General features: G+C 44.1%; 1 protein-coding gene and 1 long non-coding RNA gene across 3 annotated transcripts in view; one reads left to right on the forward strand and one right to left on the reverse strand.

The window, feature by feature from the left end:
* LOC132591738 (uncharacterized) overlaps positions 1 to 6,283 on the forward strand; it is a 51,589-nt gene extending 45,306 nt beyond the window's left edge. Inside the window, exons 2-3 of one of the 2 annotated variants that reach the window (XR_015948077.1) lie at positions 4,263 to 4,337; positions 6,064 to 6,283. This is a non-coding gene — a long non-coding RNA (uncharacterized LOC132591738). Of the gene's footprint in view, positions 1 to 4,262; positions 5,482 to 6,063 lie in introns of those variants that run through there. The other variant, XR_015948076.1, reaches the window with a different exon arrangement.
* Positions 6,284 to 6,817: 534 nt separating this feature from the next.
* Positions 6,818 to 17,206, reverse strand: PRDX2 (peroxiredoxin 2). Its single transcript, XM_035104923.3, has 6 exons — positions 17,145 to 17,206; positions 12,726 to 12,834; positions 11,423 to 11,576; positions 10,530 to 10,652; positions 8,317 to 8,447; positions 6,818 to 7,112 (listed from the first exon to the last, which is right to left on the reverse strand). The coding sequence occupies exons 2-6, from the start codon at positions 12,826 to 12,828 to the stop codon at positions 7,027 to 7,029; spliced, it is 597 nt and encodes a 198-aa protein (XP_034960814.2). The 5' UTR covers positions 12,829 to 12,834; positions 17,145 to 17,206; the 3' UTR covers positions 6,818 to 7,026.
* Positions 17,207 to 17,638: the final 432 nt, after the last annotated feature.

Genomic DNA, 17,638 nt, shown 5'->3' on the forward strand with positions numbered 1-17,638 from the left:
TGATGGTAAAGTGATGTGCTAAGGATATGTTTTACCATAGCAGTCTAACATTGCAAGATGAAATTATAGCAGAAAGGAAAACAGGTTAGCTAGGATCCATGTAGCATAAAGATAATGGGACAAAATCAGAAAAGGAGGGCACAGACCAAGCTATAGCTATGGGGTCGGGGAGAAGTGTGGATTGATACTAGTAGCCAAAGCAACAGAGGGAGGTACAGTGGATTTGTGGCTCAAGTCCAAACAAGAAAGGTGGAGCGTTGCTTGTTTGTGCTTTTAAGGCAGAATTGCTCAATATGTATTTCTGCTTCACCAAGAAGGAAATGGCGATGAGACATTTAGTGCTGACAAAAACAAGGATGGGGAAAGGCCCAAAGGCTAGGAAAACAGTTCACTTGGGCAATCTGAATTGATGTTGGTGGCGTTTACGGAGGGAGCTAGTGGGGCAAACCTCTGAACAGCCAGCTGTCCTAATTGCTGAAAACTGGCATAGTCACAGAATATTTATTGCAGCATTATTTATCCTGCCCTTTTCCAGGAAGGGCTAAGTGCAGGTAACAACAGTGAAAAATAACTCCCCCCCAAAAAAAAACCCCAGCTAGTTATAAATACCCATGCCTGCTTGACCCCTGGCTGTCAAATGCCAGTCCAGCTCAAAGAGGAAGGTCTTGACCACTCTTTTGCAAAGCCGCCTGGCACGGACTTCTACTGGACAGGAATTCCACTGTGAATACCTCTGTGTTCGTTTCCTGTTCATGCCCGATGTAAGAAAGGGCTCTTTCATGGCAAAACTCACGAGAAAGAAGCCTCTGATGTATGTAGCATCTAAGCCAGAGGTAGCCAACAAGGTGACCTCCAGAAGTTGGTGGGCTCCAAGTTCCACCAGCCCCAGCCAGTAAGGCGAACAGAGATTATGGGACCTGTAGCCCAGCAACAGGGGGTTGAACTAGATGGCCCTTGGGGGTCACTTCCAACTCTATGATTCTACAATCTGGAGAACATCACATTGACTACCCTTGGACTAAGGCATTAAGGTAGGGGTAGGAAGCCTTATGTTTGGGAGCCAAATGTGGCCCTCTAGATCTCTCTAACTGGCCCTTAGGATTCTCCCCCGGCCACACTCTACACCTTCATCTCTTTTGTTGGTTGGAATGTCATTCAACTATGATAATGTCTCTTTCTTGCTTGGGCTAGAGAGATGCAAGTGTAGAGACCTGACTGTGGGACTCGAATGTACAAAGAAAAAAGTTGCATATTTTGCTCCACCCAAAAGATTTGTGACCCTTGAGCTGAAAATGTTTTCCCACCTCTGCATTAAGGGCTCTATAGGTCAACAGCTTCCTTGAACTGTATCCAGACAGCAACTGAAAGCCAGCACATATATCACAACTTGATAGCCTTACACTTTTTGGAAGAAGATCCAAGGATGCATAGAATCGGAGTTATTTACTTGGGGGAATATTGGAACAAACAAAACCATTCATTTACATGATTAGAGAGAAAACTTCATAAGCAACTTGCCTTTATAAAAGACAACTACAGCACCAATTTGTTTTCTGTTTTTGATATGATAGTTTAGTAGCGAGAACTCAGTTGGTAATAGGGACTTCCAAGGCTTTTCACCAAATCCACTATTTAACTTTATATACTCCTAAGAAGGCTTTTGGAATGAGGACTGAAGAAAATCAGCATTTGCTTGGTTGGAAGCCAGCATTTAATATATTCATTAATTATTTGGATGAGTGAGCGGTCAGTTATGCTTGCCAAATTTGCAGATGATAAAAGAATTGGCAGGAAATACATAGCATTCAAAGGATAAGCTAAAACATTTTAAAAACAAACCACCCAATAATTGACAAATCAGGCAGGCAGATTAAATTCAGCAAGGAGAAATCTCAACTGTTATACATGTGGACCATTAGTCACTCTGTGCTCCAAGGATTAGATAAGGTGACCAATGAGTTTAAACCACAAGTAAGTACGTGCACAATAAACTTTGTGTTTTGTTGGGGGGAGGTATTCAAAAGGAAAAGCTATTCAATAATGAAAGTTAAAAAGTTGCATAGAAAGATGAGGAATTTTCCTCCTCTAAGGGCTTCCAATAAGTATTTTAGACAGATAACTGTTGGGCATTTTCTTAGGGGGTAGGGTAGCCTGCTTAGAGGGTAGGAATTTCACTAAACCATCTATCTGGCCCACTCTAAGTTTCAGAGTCTTTCATGTTGTGTAGGTGGGTGTGGGAAGGAAAGAGTTGTGACTTCTCATTCTAGCTTCAGCAGGGGCACATTCATGCTGTCTTGTAAAGCCTAAGCAGTGGGATGTGTGAAGCGGAAAACCATTCCAACCAGGATGAGTACAATGCATAAGTTTTGGACGAGAAAGAGCTGTTTTTCGAGCCCCAATAAAAGTTACGCCACAATAATACAAATGAAGAGATGTATGCAAACCAAACCCTCTCCTGGGTGAACCTAGTGTGTGCCAAGACTGTCTGAGAATTTGCAGAGCTGTGTCAGGTTCACCCAGGGGAGCTGTTCAGCCTTGTCCTGCAGTGCAAATATCTGAGCTGTTACGTCTTTCTGTTTAAAACAGCCTCGGTGCTCCTGAGGTGCCCAGTGGCGCTCTCTGCTGGCGCAACCATTAGCCTACTTTTGCCTTCACTATGGCAACTCATCCTTCATAGTGATCTGCCTCTGCCAGATTTATTTATATCCCACCTTTCCTGCAAGGAGCTTAAGGTGGTATACACAAGTCTCCAGCTCTCCATTTAATTCTTACAGCCGCCATGTGAGCTAGGTTAGACTGAGAGGCTGGCTGGCCACCCAGCAAACATCATAAACATAAGAACCACCTGCTGGCTCCAGCCACTGGCCCACCTGATCCAGCATCTTTTTCCCACCTAGGCCAACCAGAGTGCAATAGTACTCTCCCCATTTGCAAATGTCAGCACCTGCCTCTGACAGTATGACTGAGTTGGGAGTTGAACTCTGGTCTCCTCACTCCTAGGTAGGTCCAACACCATAACCACACAACTGCAGTCATATTCATTCTTCCCCACCCAAGAGTCTGTTCTCCTCCGTGGACCAAAAACAGGTAACCATATCCAATACCTCTTATTAGGAACCACCAGTGCTGACTATGCAAGTATTTTAGGGATGGGCTCAGTTTTAGCACATCTGCTTTGCATTCTGAAAATCCCTAGCTTAACCCCTGGCACCTTCAGGTAGGGCTGGGAAGGACACCTACCTGAAATCCTTGAGCAGCAAAGAAGCCACTCAGGTTGGGGGACCCAATGCAGCCCTCCAGGCTATTCTGTTTGGCCCTTGACCCTCTTCCCAAGTGTTTTTTCCCTGGCTTGAATGTGTCCTTCAGCTGATAAATAGCAAGTTTCTTTATGTTTGATGCTTTATTATATTTTATACATTCTGTAAGCCACCCAGAGTGGCTGGGGAAACCCAGTCATATGGATGGGGTATAAATAATAAAATGATTATTATTTGCTCCTGCTTTACTGGAAGAACAATGGAGAGAGGTGTGTGTAGAAACCTCTCACTTGTGTGTGGCTGGAATGTAACCCACTGTACAGACTGGCATCCATTGCCCACTTTTGCATCTAGCCATGCTCACCACTGGTATGCAGGCTCTGGAAGATTACCCATGAGGGATGGGTGAAAAGGGGTCCCCCCCTCCCCTTAGAGAGCCATTACTAGTGCACTGGACTAAATAATATTTGGAGTTCCTTCCAACTCTACAATATTATGATTCTTTGGTTTAAGATAATACTGATCCAGATGGGCATCAACATTCTGACCTATTATATCACCAAGAGGTCTTGTGAGATAAACTGGAGCACAGATAAGTTGGAAGTATAGGTGAGACTAGATGGAGGGCACCCAACCATTTGGAAAGTACTCACAGTAAGGAAGAGATGCAGGGTTAAGAAATATAGCAGCCAGCAAAAGTCCCCCATATTGTGGATCTGATATTCAGATTTTTGGGTTCTACTATCACATTCAAGGGGAGAAAATCCACAGAGAGACCGTGTTTGCACAGAGGATGGTAGCCCATCATATCTCCCGATGCGCACTCCTCCATTTCACACGCTCCTCTGTCCAGATTATGCTACAGTCATGCTCTAAGTGACATTTTTTCCTAAACCAAAGGACCCAGAATTAAATCAGGGCTGGGTAACAAATACACTTTAGCACATCAGATGGTTGTATCATCATGTATCTGATGCATTTTTTTCTACCCTAATCTCAAAACAGGCACTTAAAACATGAATATTCCCGTGGTTTATGCTCTGGCAAGGGTGAAACAGCTTCAAGAGCATGAAGATTACCGTAAGTTATTCTGGGTGCCAGTTTCAATATTACAAAGTGGAGAGCACTAGTTCAACAGCAAACAGCACACCCACCTAGTAAGAGTAGCAGGAAGTTTGACAGAAGTCAGAGGTATACTTATAAGGTATACATTATACCTTGCTGTGCAAGAGAGCCCTGTCTGTGGTATTATGAAATTGCTTTCTGTGCTTGATACTCACCATATGGGAAGACAGATTACAAAGCACTGTTTAGAGGTCCTTTTTCGTATGAAGTCTAGCAGAAAACATAGAATTGGATAACGGTGGTGGAATATGGTTCAGCAGTCGGACGCCATGCCTTCCAATGTTGTATTCAAGGCTTGGGCACTCAACGTTTGGAATCAGAATGTTCCATGAAGTTACAGCATCCTCTACTGGCAGATGTATGACACTTCAGTATTAGAAACAAACGCTGTCCCATGAATTAAGCATGGAAACTGCCACCTGAAGTCTAAACTTACCAGTGCCTACACAGGCAGCTATGCCTCTGATATAAGAACGACAATTTCCATATAACCCTTAAAAGTGCTGCCAGCATCTTATGTGAGGGATAAGAAATCTTCAAATGTTGTTGGACTCCCAATACCATCACCAGCCAGAATTACTGGTAGCTAGGCTTGATGTGGGGAGCAACATTTGAAGGACAATAGATGGAAAATTATGAACAGGCAGTCTGGAGCAACCACCTGGCTTAGTTAACCCAACAACCATCACTATTCCAAAGCAGCATGCAAACATTTTCAACAAACACATTTGCAACACCTCGTTGCACAATTGTTTGATAGTAAAACTGCCCATTGTGGGCTTTAAGAGAAATTAAGATCTCAGAGCGATTGAGAACTAGCAGTGTCCATTGCACCATACAGCCAGGTCTGTTTTAATTCTTCTACATATTCACCTAAATTACATCCATTGCGAGGAAGGCTGCCAGAGTAACGGAGTGCGATGGCACAGGAAACGTTTGCGGCCCTTGGAGATGGCTTGGAATGAGAAAGAGGCTGAACCATTTTGGCTAACTGGCGGGAAGCTGCTGGAGATGCCTTGGACTCCAGTGCTGCACTGCTGTGGGGAACAAGCCCCACTTGAGATAACCATGCTGTAAGATCGGGACTTCCTAAATTCAGGTGTAAATATGTGAACGAATCGTATTTCTTGAGACTAGTGTCACTCATGCAATCTGCATAACCAGCTTCACCACTGTAACCCTGGAATTCTCTAGGTGCTTTAGGACTAACTCTTCAGAAGCACAAAATCAGCAGTGTGAATGAGGTGGTGGTGGGGGCTTGTTTAGGCCTCGATATCACTACAATATAGGAAGATAATGATCCTGATTATACTTGCTAATCAGTCCTTTTTCTTCTGCAGCAAGATTTTATCCATTCAACCTGTCATCAGAGTAAATCCATAATCTTGAATCTGGGTAATGATTCAGGAACCAAGTGCTGATCCAGGCAGCTACTTTGTTATGCCAGAGGTTTGTTCAGCTTCTTAGGAAGGCCACTGCATTCCTTGCAAAAGGTCTCAGCTAATACCTAGGAGATTCTGTTTCTAGCTATCTAAAGCTTACATAATTCCAACTCACACCAGGCCTTTGATGCTCTCTGCTTTTCATTCCAGCTGCGGAAAGCCTACAGCAAGCTAATGCTTCTCGCTTTGAATGTCATCCTCAGAACCTTAAGATAATTACTTTGTTCCTCTGTTCATAGGCAAGGCTGATTTCTGCTACCAAAAAATAACATATTCAGGATTATTCAAAGAGCCCTACAACCAAAGGAACAGATTTTTATGGGACTGCAGAGGGAAGGAGAGGCAGGAACACTCCATTGCACAAAAGTAAACTCTTGTTGTATTTACAGGACTGTTAGGATCCAGTTGACTGAACTTGTTAATTTCCTCAAAAGCAATAAAGTCCTCTGTCAGCCAGGATGCTGAGCACCCACCCCTTCCTACTTCAGATGGCAGCAACCATTGTTACAAACCACCCATGCAACATCTGTATCAGATCTCAGCCTGTCTTCGAAAAAAGGTCCCAACCAAGGAAATAAGTTTGAAAAGTGCTTGATCTCAGGCTCTTATGTACACCCTGACAGCACAGACATACTAAAACTGCAGGCTTGCTTTTTCTGTTTTCTTGGACAAGCCATTTATAACACCCTGTCTACATCTCTTAACTTCAAGGTGCCTGTGGAATGTTACCTCTACAGGGACTTGGGGGTTCAAGTGCCTGGCGTGCTATGGCCCATGGGGTCGGACACGTCTAAACAACAACATTTTGCACATAAAACCAAAGGGTGGGCATAGTAATCAAACCCCAATGCAAACCCATTTAGTAAAAGTATATCCTTCCAAAGGCAGGAAAGAAATCTCTTTGCAAGTCCAAGCTCACATTCTCCACTTTTGATCCTTGTCATTTGCTCGTTCCAAATTATCTTCAGCAGCAACAGACATTACCACTGAAGCTTATTTTAATCTCCACTTTTATTGAAGCATGAACATAAAGATGCCCTACTCAAAAAATTACATTCAAGCTACTTCTATGAACTACTACTCATGGGAGAGGCTTTTGTAGCCCAGCTCTCCCCAAAGAGTTTCTTCTGGAGATCTCAACGGGAAAGATTCAGTATGAATAATCCCTTCACATTAGACCAGATTTGTTCAGCAAGACGCCTCTACTGCTGCTTGGCGAAGAAGGCCTTGCTGTCCTTCACTGTGGGCTTGATGGTGTCGCCGCCAGGTTGCCAGCCAGCTGGGCACACTGTAGCAAAATGTACAGAAGTGTGGGGTTAGAATATGTCAAACAGCACTCAAAGCACATAGGGCTACAAGGTACCCCCAGAAGGAAGCTTTGGAGACATCACATATTAAAAAGTCAGAACTTACTCCACCAACAAGCACAATCTAGATTGGAGCAGTGCCTTTTTTTCCTGGAGATACTCAAGGGTATGCAGTACCAGCACATTTTCTTCCAAATGTTAAAAGTGGCACTTACTGTAACAACATAGTTCTAGTTACAGGTAGGTAGCCGTGTTGGTCTGAGTCGAAACAAAATTTAAAAATTCCTTCAGTAGCACCTTAAAGACCAACTGAGTTTTTATTTTGGTATGAGCTTTTGTGTGCATGCACACTTCTTCAGATACACTGAAGAAAACTTAGTTGGTCTTTAAGGTGCTACTGAAGGAATTTTTAAATTTTGTAACAACATAGTGAATACGCACACCGTTTTTCTTTTAAAAAGAAAAGGCACAGGAGAGGGGGGGAAATGCTACAGCTTCTCCCATCCCAGTATGCTCCTTTTGGGGTTTCATGGTCCATAACAGGAGACTAGTGTGTTTGCATATGTTCAGGAGGACAGCTGTCACTGGCTAATAAATAATAATTTATTTATACCCCGCCCATCTGGCTGGGTTTCCCCAACCACTCTGGGCGGCTTCCAACAAAATATTAAAATACAACGGTCTGTTAAACATTAAAAGCTTCCCTATATGGCTATGCTGGAGGCAGTATATCTCCACGTACCACTTTCTGGGACTCACAAGTGAAGTGAGTGCTTGCAGGCTTCCCATGGGCATCTGGCTGGCCACTGTGGGAACAGGATGCCGGACTAGATGGGTGAATGGACTGAACCAGCAGGGCTCTTGCGTTATTAAGAGCTGCATAAAGTTGTCTTGGGTCTACTTTGCACCAGGCCACACTTCTGTGATGCTGAAGATGGTGGGCATGACAGGATATGGCATCAACTGCACTATGGAAGGCTCTAAGAAATGTTGCTAGCAGTACATCCTCCCAACTTCATATATGACACCATTTGCTACAAAGGTGTTTTGGAAGCTGTTATGCACTGTCCATGGACAGAGATAGGCCCTTGCTTGGCCCATGAAGAGGTAACAGCCACAATTGCTAAAGCAATACTGGAACCACCCTTCTGTGTTAGCTCTATTATCCCAATCCCCACCCCTTACCTTCACCATGCTGGTCTGTGAACTGGAAAGCCTGTACCAGGCGAAGTGTCTCATCCACAGAACGCCCCACAGGTAGGTCATTCACTGTGATCTGACGCAGGATGCCTTTGTCATCAATTATGAACAGGCCTCTGGAGAGTTGTGGGGAGGGGGGAGAAAGAAGGGCAATTAAGAATGTGTGTGCGTGCATACACACACACATATAAATGAGAGGATTCAAGCTTGTACGGTGTGTACACAGCCTAAGATGCACTTATTTTTTTAAATATTTTTATTGGTTTTCCCCCACGTATATACATCCTCTAACACAGCGTTTCTCAACCGCTGTTCCGCGGCACACTGGTGTGCCGCGACGTGCGGTGACGAGAAGGGCGATTTGCATTGTCACGTACCTGGCGGCCGCCAATGACCAACACTGACCCGCCGGAAAGCAATATTTCTCCTCCTCTATCCCAAAGCTCAGTGCAAACGAGCCTGACGGCCGCCAATACACAGCGCTGACCCGCCGGAAAGCAATATTTGGCAAGTGTTTCTTACAGTCATAATTATAATATAGGGCGGCACAGAGTTAATTTTTTAAACTTTTTTAATGGTGGTGTGCCTCGTGATTTTTTTCACGGAACAAGTGTGCTGTGGCCCAAAAAAGGTTGAGAAACACTGCTCTAACAATATTTCTCAGTTTTTCATATTTTCCTACCCCCTCCCCTGACTTCCCTCATACTCCCATTTTGTTTTATTTACATATTGTTCCCCCTGCGTATTGTTTCCCCCAAAATTTCCCAATAATCTTATTATTATTATTATTATTATTATTATATACAATTGTGATTGTTTACTCAAATCCTGCCAATGAGTCCAGTTCTTTATGTTGTCTCTTCATATAAAATTTACAGATTGTATCTTATTGAAAGAGAATTACATGAAAATTATATATAGATGGTATATTACACCAGAGAAAGTAGCTAAAATGTAAAAAAAAAGGGGGGGGGATCAAAAACTTGTTGGAAATGTAAAGAAAAAGACGGCACATTTTATCGTATGTGGTGGGAATGCAAAAAGATTAGAAATTATTGGGAAATGATATATAATGAATTGGAAAAAATGTTTAAAAAGACTTTTGTTAAAAAAACCAGAAGCATTCCTCCTAGGAATTTTAGATCAAGATATAAAAAAAAGGAAAATTGGAAATTATGTATGCAACAACAGCAGCAAGAATTATATTAGCACAAGCTTGGAAGACAGAAGAAATACCAATAAAAGAACAATGCAAGGAAAACTTATGGAATATGCAGAACTGGCAAAACTAACATGAAAAGGACAATGGAGACTTTAAAAGAGAATGGGAACCATTTACAATATATATGAAGCCTAAGATGCGTTTAAAGCACATGCCTTCCCCCAAAGAATCCTGGGAACTATAGTTTAATGGTACAAGGAACTGTAGTTCGGTGAGGGGCAAGCTACAATTGCCAGGGTTCTTTGGAGAAGGTGCTTTAAAAGGTATGGTGTGTATGTAGCCTTAGTAGAGAGACAGGACAAGAGCAAACAAGGGGAATTCTACCCAGTATTGGAAGCTCCTGGAATCTATGTGGCGCTTTTACTGCCTTCATCAGCAGTACCAGGGTCAAAGTTAAGTGTGGGGGAATTCTGAATCTATGCCTATGCAGATACCTTACTCCAAATTAAGAGAGATCAACTAAAAGAGGTTGGGGCAAAAGCAGAGACAGACTCAATTTAAGTTCCAGCTACAGCTACTAATTCTCTGAAGTCCAAGCCCATAAATCCAAGGCCCAGGGTTCTAGGACCTAGCTAGTGTTAATAGCTTTTTATATTCCAGCCAGGTTATTACCATTTGGATTACGTACATGGACTTGATGGGTGGGACCAAGCTGATGAACAAAGGATTGAACAGTCCAGCAGCATCAGGGATGACTAACCTCTTCAACAGATCACAGGACTTAAGAGCAGGCGGAACTAATCTGTTGTTCTCCAGATGCTGCTGAATTTTGCAGCTTCCATCATTCCTGACCATTAGCCATGCTGGCTGCAGCTGGCAGCTCTAGTTCAGTAACACCTGGAGACTCCCAGGTTAGCTACCCCTGTGTTGCAACACTGGAGAGAGGAGCTAAGTGGTACTTGAGTCAGCCATGTTGAGGCCACAGGCCCTTTGAACCGTCACCTAGAATTAAGGTTAGACCTCAAGATCTCCATACCTGTATGCAATGCCATCCTCCTCCTTGAGCACTCCATAGTCCTTGCAAATATTGTGGTTGATGTCCGCCACAAGCGGAATATTTGCAGATCCCAAGCCCCCTTCCTTTCTTGCTGTATTGATCCTGCAGGGAAATGGCCATTAACATCTACAATATCATTTAGAGCAGAGGTAGAGAACCTGTGAACCAATGCCCACCTCAACCCTAATCATTGGCTATGGTGGGCAAGGGCTGATGGGAGTTGGGAGTCCAACAACTGGAGGGCCCCATATCTCCCACCCTCCCATCTTGAACATCTGCAAGCTACTACTCTAGCCATTTACTATTTAGAAATGGTTGAACCAAATATTTCACATGGAATAGATTGTCCCTAGCTTTTTGTTCCAAACTTGACATGGGGCTCCCAGACCAAAACTGGGTCTAAAAACTGGGCAAGCATCTTCTTCCTCACCAGAAACCTAATTCTGAAGGCAAACTGGAGATATTCTCCAATTAGATATAGTCGGATTCTCTGACCCACAGAAGAGTGAAATGTTCTTTACACCTATTTAGGAGCTCAAATCAACTCTGAACACAACTGCAGTTAAGTCTACTGAGGTGGCTGATAAAACTAACAGCAGCCAGGTTTGGCTAGATAAGGCTGGTGGGGAACCTCCACACCCTTCTGTCAGTTAACTTCTGCTTGGCTCCCTCCCAGTGTCAGATCCCTAGAACATTCTTAATGATGTGTCAATTCTAACCCTCTTCCCAAGCAACACAAAAAATAGGGATGTGCTGTTATTCCTGTCACTCAGTTTCCTACAGCTAAGCAGGCAACACAACCATAAGCCTTCACAGTACTTTCTAGCATGGATGGAGACCTTGTGCTAGATCCTGAACACCAGGAGACTCACCAGGCCAAATGGGTGAACTGAGAGTCAACAGAGGCAGCAATAACCTCACAGTTGATCTTGCGGAACTCCTCAACTCGATCACTGAAAGCTATGATCTCTGTGGGACAGACGAAGGTGAAATCCAGGGGGTAGAAGAAGAGAACCACATATTTGCCTGTGTAGAGAGAGGAAAAGCCATCAGCAGCAGAATACTTTGAGCCATAAACCTTGCCTGGCTACTATCTGAAGTTTAGGGAAGGAGACAACACCTGAAGGCATCAGCACAATGTACTCAAAATGAATGTCATGCCTTGACCACGATAACATTCATCCTTCCTTTGGGATATGGCAGTGATGGCGAACCTATGACACGCAGAGCCCTCACTGCTGGCACGCGCCCCATCGGCCCATTCACGCAGTTGTTGTTGCCCCCCCTTTTGTTCTCCAGCTCCTCCTACAGCTTGTCTCCACTGTTAAAACCTGGATCCATTTTTTTTGTTGTTGTTGCTGGTAGCCAGAGATTGGTTTTTTAACCCGTTCTGTGCTGTTTTTTTGGGCACTTTGGCAGACTATGTCGGTGCTGCGTGTTAGTTCCAACGAAGGTATTATTCGTATTTATTTCTGTTCTCTTTCCCCCCCAAAAAAGCGCAGCAGCTTTGGGGCATCCCCTCCAAAAAAGCAAACCAACTTTTGCACCCCCCCCAAAAAAACCTCCAAAACTTTGGTCAGCAGCTCCCCCCAAAAAGCTCAACAACTCTGGGCACTTTGTGATAAATAAGGGGTTTTTGGTTTGGTTAAATAATTAGTTTTTGGTTTATTAAATACAGTTATATATTACAATTATAGATTTTTGTTATTTAAACTATAAATACAGTATTGTGAAATTATGGTTTTTTTCTCGAAGTGACACACCACCCGAGTTATGATCGGTTTTTTGGCGAATTCTGACACACCAAACTCAAAAGGTTGCCCATCACTGGGATATGGCAAACCCATGGTCCATTATCTGCGCCTGCTAACAAAATATAGTATTTGCACTACACACCATGATCCCCCCAGCAATCTGATTCAGTGCCTGGGGACTGTGATTACCTCTTGATGGAGAATGTAAGATCCTCTTTCTTGGCGCTTTTGTGCTCCACTGCCGCATAGCAGGAAAATAGTTCTTAAGTGATCCATACCCAGCCTCTCTTATCAAGGTGGGTCTGGGAAACTTTAACTAGGGTATTTATGTCCTGCATATTCATGAGCTTAAGGCACCTTACGACATTAAGACTCACTGAAAATGTTGTTTAAAACAACTGAAAGTGGTACTGTCTCTTACCTTTGTAGTCTGACAACTTTATTTCCTTAATGGCTCCATCCACTACTGCTGTGGCCTGGAAGTCTGGAACTGGCTTACCAATATGAGCTTTACCGGAAGCCATTTCTTTCTGAAATATCAAACAGTGTAAAGACTTAGGTAGGCAACCAAATTGAGCCTCTGAAGTAAGAGGTCTGCTACTGAGTACATATCCCAGGACAGGCATTTTCTTGCCTTCTGAAGGATTTTAAACAAGGCAGCTCTGTTTTTGCTTACAACTCTTCCCCAACATCAAGCCCACCTTTTGTAGTGCCCCCAAAAATTAAGATGCACTTCAGAGGGAACAATAAGCTTCTTCCAGTTCTGCATAGTGCTGTACAGAGCCCCAGTCACATGAGTTGTAAAGGATTACAACTGTGGAGAGTGACTCAAGGCAACCCCTGAGGAATGCAAGATCAGGGAGTCTTGCACCCTCATTCCTTTGAGGAAGACTGCAGGCGGTTTGAGTCAGTGGCCTCTTGGTTCAGCAGGATATTTTATTAGCCTCATTCCGTTTTAGCTAGGCGTGAGCAAGTGCTCCCAGACAACTTCTTGGCTAATTGAAATTTTACCACCTTCAATGCATTTCAATTACCATGTGCACTATCGCCTTGGAACTCGACAAGCAGTTTCACTAATCCATTACATAAAAACATGAGGTGGTAGTACGCTGTGTACAGTACTTTTGAACACTGCTTATTGCTTGGCTCTAGAATCCTGCTGGAAATCAGCTCTGATTTTCTGTCAGTGGGGCACCCACCGAGGCACCCCCTCAGGGGCTTCCACCACCCAAGATGGTGGCTTCACCTTGCCTCCTGTGTGGGGCCAGCCCTGTCTCCACCCCCACCCCATAAGAGGCTCTCTTTATAAAGAATTTGCCCCATTACACCCCCTTCATGTTAAACCTTGCCAATTTGGGTTTGGCCCCTTTTTGCATAAGCGAAGCCTCAATATTTCATAACTACTTCAAAGCTCCGGCTGCTTTTTGGCATAAAAACCAACAACCCTGGCATTTAGATGTAGCATGTATAGAATCAAACCTGAGTTCCTTTCAAGAAGCTGCATGTATGAACATGAAGTTTAATACTAGGTTATGAAAGGCCAAATCTGGAAGCAAACGCAACAGATACTTGACAACATAACCAGGAGATTAAGTCTCTGTCATTCATAACTACAATGGTGACAGATAAGGATAGGCACTAATCTATTAATTAAGTAGTACTTAATTAAGTATTCTCTGGCTCAGGTAGAAGCAAGCTGCCACCACTGTGGAAAACTATCTAAAACCAGCTCTAGCAGAGAAAGAAAGGGAAAAGGCTTCAGGAGCAGATAAATAGCTCATTCTCCTAGCATTGTAATTTGGGTCAGCTCACTATATTCTTGGTGCTGTCTCTGCAACCAATAGAAGCTGAACATACTTATATCCCACTTGCAAGGTAAGACTGACTCCCAAAGTAGTTTACAATTCAAATTCATCAGAAGACAAGTGCCCTTTTATTATGCTGAATGCATGGCAGAAAGGAGATGAAATGTTTGCATCTTACTATTCCAAGCTTCATATTGTTCCTGCCAGAGCCTGCTTGGCTACTTACTCCTGCACAATTTAATAAGCCAACTGCTGAATCTTCAAAAAGGCCACAATTGGTATTCTGACTTCAGAAAGATAAACTTCACCCAACACAACCAATACTCAGGGGATGATGGGAGACACTGGAGAGTCACAAGTTCCCTAGCCCTGGGTTTATTCATGGTGTCTGAACAGAGCCATTAAAGTAATGTTCATCCACTGAAAGGCTCTTCAGATACTGAGGCATCGGCCAGGGCCTGGTCAAGTACAGAAAAGCTGGTGCCATCTGTTGCTGGAGATACGGGGTGGGGGAGAGATGCATCTGCTACGTTAGCCCATGACTCTCACCCACCATGTTCCACTTGGTAGCTGAAGGGCCCTATGGCAGCTCTGGCTGACAAATACTTCCCTTCCAGAAGTGTGCCCCAAACACAAACTGGGCAACATAATACCTTCCTGATAAGGAGCTGGTAGCTGTTGGGTGGCACACTTACCAGTAAGCTCCACGTTTAGGAAGATAGCCCTATTACAAAATGCTTTGGCAAACATGAGCAGGCTATGGTTAATGACAGTGAATTAACTATGTGATGATGGTCTGCTGCTCCGGACATCACAAACACTGCTTGCTAGTTTCTGGAGTGAAGCCAGCAGAATACAGTGCATTTTGAACTAGTGCATACATTTGCCATTGTTCTGGTGGTATGTGACAGAGGAGAAAGGAAAGGTCACTCATGGGTCACTCTTTAAATAGATTCTCTTCTTGCTCTCCTATTCTAGATGTTAAACCTGCTAGTTCTGCAAATTCTATCATCTTAAGTTGCTAGTCCTCCTTACTTGGGACCTCCCTCACCTTCCATCTCTGAGCTAATAAAACTCAAGCCGTTGTTGCATACATAAATCATTTTTTCTGACAGCTGGAAACTTCAGTCTGAACTATTCCTGACAGAAAGGCCTCTGGTCTTTTTGGGAATGTTGCTTTAAACAATATTTTCAACTTATCATAAGTCATTTCCCAATATTCTTTAACTTTTTTACATGTCCACCACATATGAAAAAAAGTTACACTACCTCTGCTACAGTCTTGTCTTGCATGTGGTGGTGGTGGTAAGACAAAACAAGAGTTTTTGCAGAAGCTAAAAGGCTTTCTCAGCGTTTCCTGGGCCAAGCATAAGATGTTACAGTATGGGTACCCAGCCTTGAATTTGGTGATTAGTGTCTTTGGCTTAGAATGAGTGGAGTTGTGTATAAGGACAATGCCAAGCCATTGTTTGCTTAATAAGGATCTCTTGCTACTAGTGCAGGCAGTTGGGATAGTTTTCTATGCCAGGCTGACTTCCAAAGTAACTTGGGATGATGGGATGTCCGAAAGACATGTGACAGGAGAAGATTACAGTTCAAGCAAAAACTGAAGAAAGCGGCTAAAAGTTATGTGGGACTTATATTACCATATATTTGATTCTTTAATTCTTAAACAAAAAACGGACAGTGGCGGGAGGTATTTTTCCACCCCAAGCTGAATACAGGTGCCTATTGGAGTGATAAAATGTCCCAGCATAAAGCCATATGCAGCATGTCAAAAGCACACTTTGATTTGCTTCTCTGGGTCAGTCTTTGCTTGAAAACTGTGTGTGACTTCTTTACCTCGTATATTAACATTAGCTAGGACAATAGAACAACCTCCACAATGGCAAAAATGGTGGCATTCATTACACTTTAGGTAAGGCATGCTCCAACAATCTATTATTTCATAATCATGCTTAAAACCTTTATATTTACCCAAACCTTACAAAACCATTTTTAAAACTGTCCGTTGCTCATCTTCCAGTGTTTTTAACTGCATTTTTCATATACTGTATATTTGATATTGTGGACAGCTTATCGTTTTTAGGAACCAAAAAAATGGTAACCGACTGAAATTTAGAGGCATTGTTACCTCGGCACAGGTGAGAACATCCTAGAAGCACTACTTGGTAGGTTTACTTCTGTGCAAGTTCTGCAAACAATACATCTTCCCGCTGCTACATACACTACTTGAAACAAAAGCACAAAGATCTCACTCCATTTGTCTAGTTCCCCCCTCTAGTAAGAATTAGAGCTTAAACTTATTGCACTGTCGTCACCTCTATCCACACTAAAGGGCTGTTTAAAAAGCAGTTTCCATGACCCAATTTTTAAAGCAAGAGCACTTAGTCACTGGCTCCATTTCACGAATTTTCACTCGAGTAGACTAGGAGCGCTATGCAAGCTGAGAAGAGACTGGAAAGCCTCACCGCTTTCCAGGGTTGGGGGCGGGGGAAGGAGGAGAGTTAGAGGAAGCCAAGATCGACCCCTAGAGTTGAATTCCAGTGACAATGCAAGGCAGCCGTACTGCTTCCAGCCCCCTCCCTGTACCGCTCAGAACACAAAGGAGATCCCTATGACTCGATTGCCGAGGACACAATGGGCAGCATTCACACCGCCTCCTCTCTGCTTTGGGGCAAGAGGACTAGAGGAGAACCAAGGAGCAGCGCAGCTTCCAGCCCACTTTATTCCAATGCAGATGCCCCCCGGGCCTCCCCAATATTACGCCTTTGGAAGACACGAGGAAGATGCACGGATTGCAAGCCTCCAGAAGGGCTTCGCCTCCACATTTAGACCCCAGAAAATGACGACCCTTCGAACCTGCTAGGCTGGAGGGGAGAGAAAGCGCTGCAGGCCCCCACCCCATAGCAGGCCTCGCCAGGCTCGAATTGCAAACCCCGAGCAACGCGCCCGCATTTGTCTCCATGCACAAGCGCTGCAAAAGCTCCAGAAATGCCCGCGAGGCGCCCACCCCTCGCTCGCTCCCTCCGTACCTCCTGGTCCGCGCACTACCGTCCCAAAGCTAAGCCGAGCGCTTCTCGAAGTCAGGAGGAGGCGTGACACCAGCAGAACAAGCCGCAGCGGCTGCCGGGTTTTATGTGCAGCGTGCTGGGAGGGGGCGGGGCAAAGGTGCAGGAGGGGGCGGTGTAATCCGGATTCGACTCACAATGGTAACATGTGCGCGCGCGGGTCCCACCTACCCCCCTGCCCCGCCTTTTCTCCCTTTGGACTCAGGAGGAGGGAATTGAATTGGGAACCAAAGACATTCCGCTCCAAAATGCGATTCTGATTGTAATGCGGCGAACAACTCCACCAAAAGGACGCTTGCTGGCTTTCTTTCTTTGCTCCTGTGTTTTTAAACAACTGCACGGCGGCAGGCAAACGTTCAACAGGTCAATCTTTTTATCACCCCTTGCTGGATGTTTGTCCCTCACGTCCCGACTCCTGCCAGAGACAAAAGATGGCAAGCCCACTCGCGGTCTTCATA

The sequence above is a fragment of the Zootoca vivipara genome, chromosome 2 (genome assembly GCF_965207765.1).
Source record: "Zootoca vivipara chromosome 2, rZooViv2.hap1.1, whole genome shotgun sequence".
Lineage (NCBI taxonomy): Eukaryota > Metazoa > Chordata > Lepidosauria > Squamata > Lacertidae > Zootoca > Zootoca vivipara.

Coding starts and splice junctions, on each gene's coding strand:
- PRDX2 (XM_035104923.3), bottom strand. CDS start 12,828: ATGGCTTCCGGTAAAGCTCATATTGGTAAGCCAGTTCCAGACTTCCAG. Junction 10,653..11,422: donor CAGTTCACCCATTTGGCCTG/GTGAGTCTCCTG, acceptor ATTTCCCTGCAG/GATCAATACAGCAAGAAAGG. Junction 7,113..8,316: donor CACAGACCAGCATGGTGAAG/GTAAGGGGTGGG, acceptor ATTTTGCTACAG/TGTGCCCAGCTGGCTGGCAA.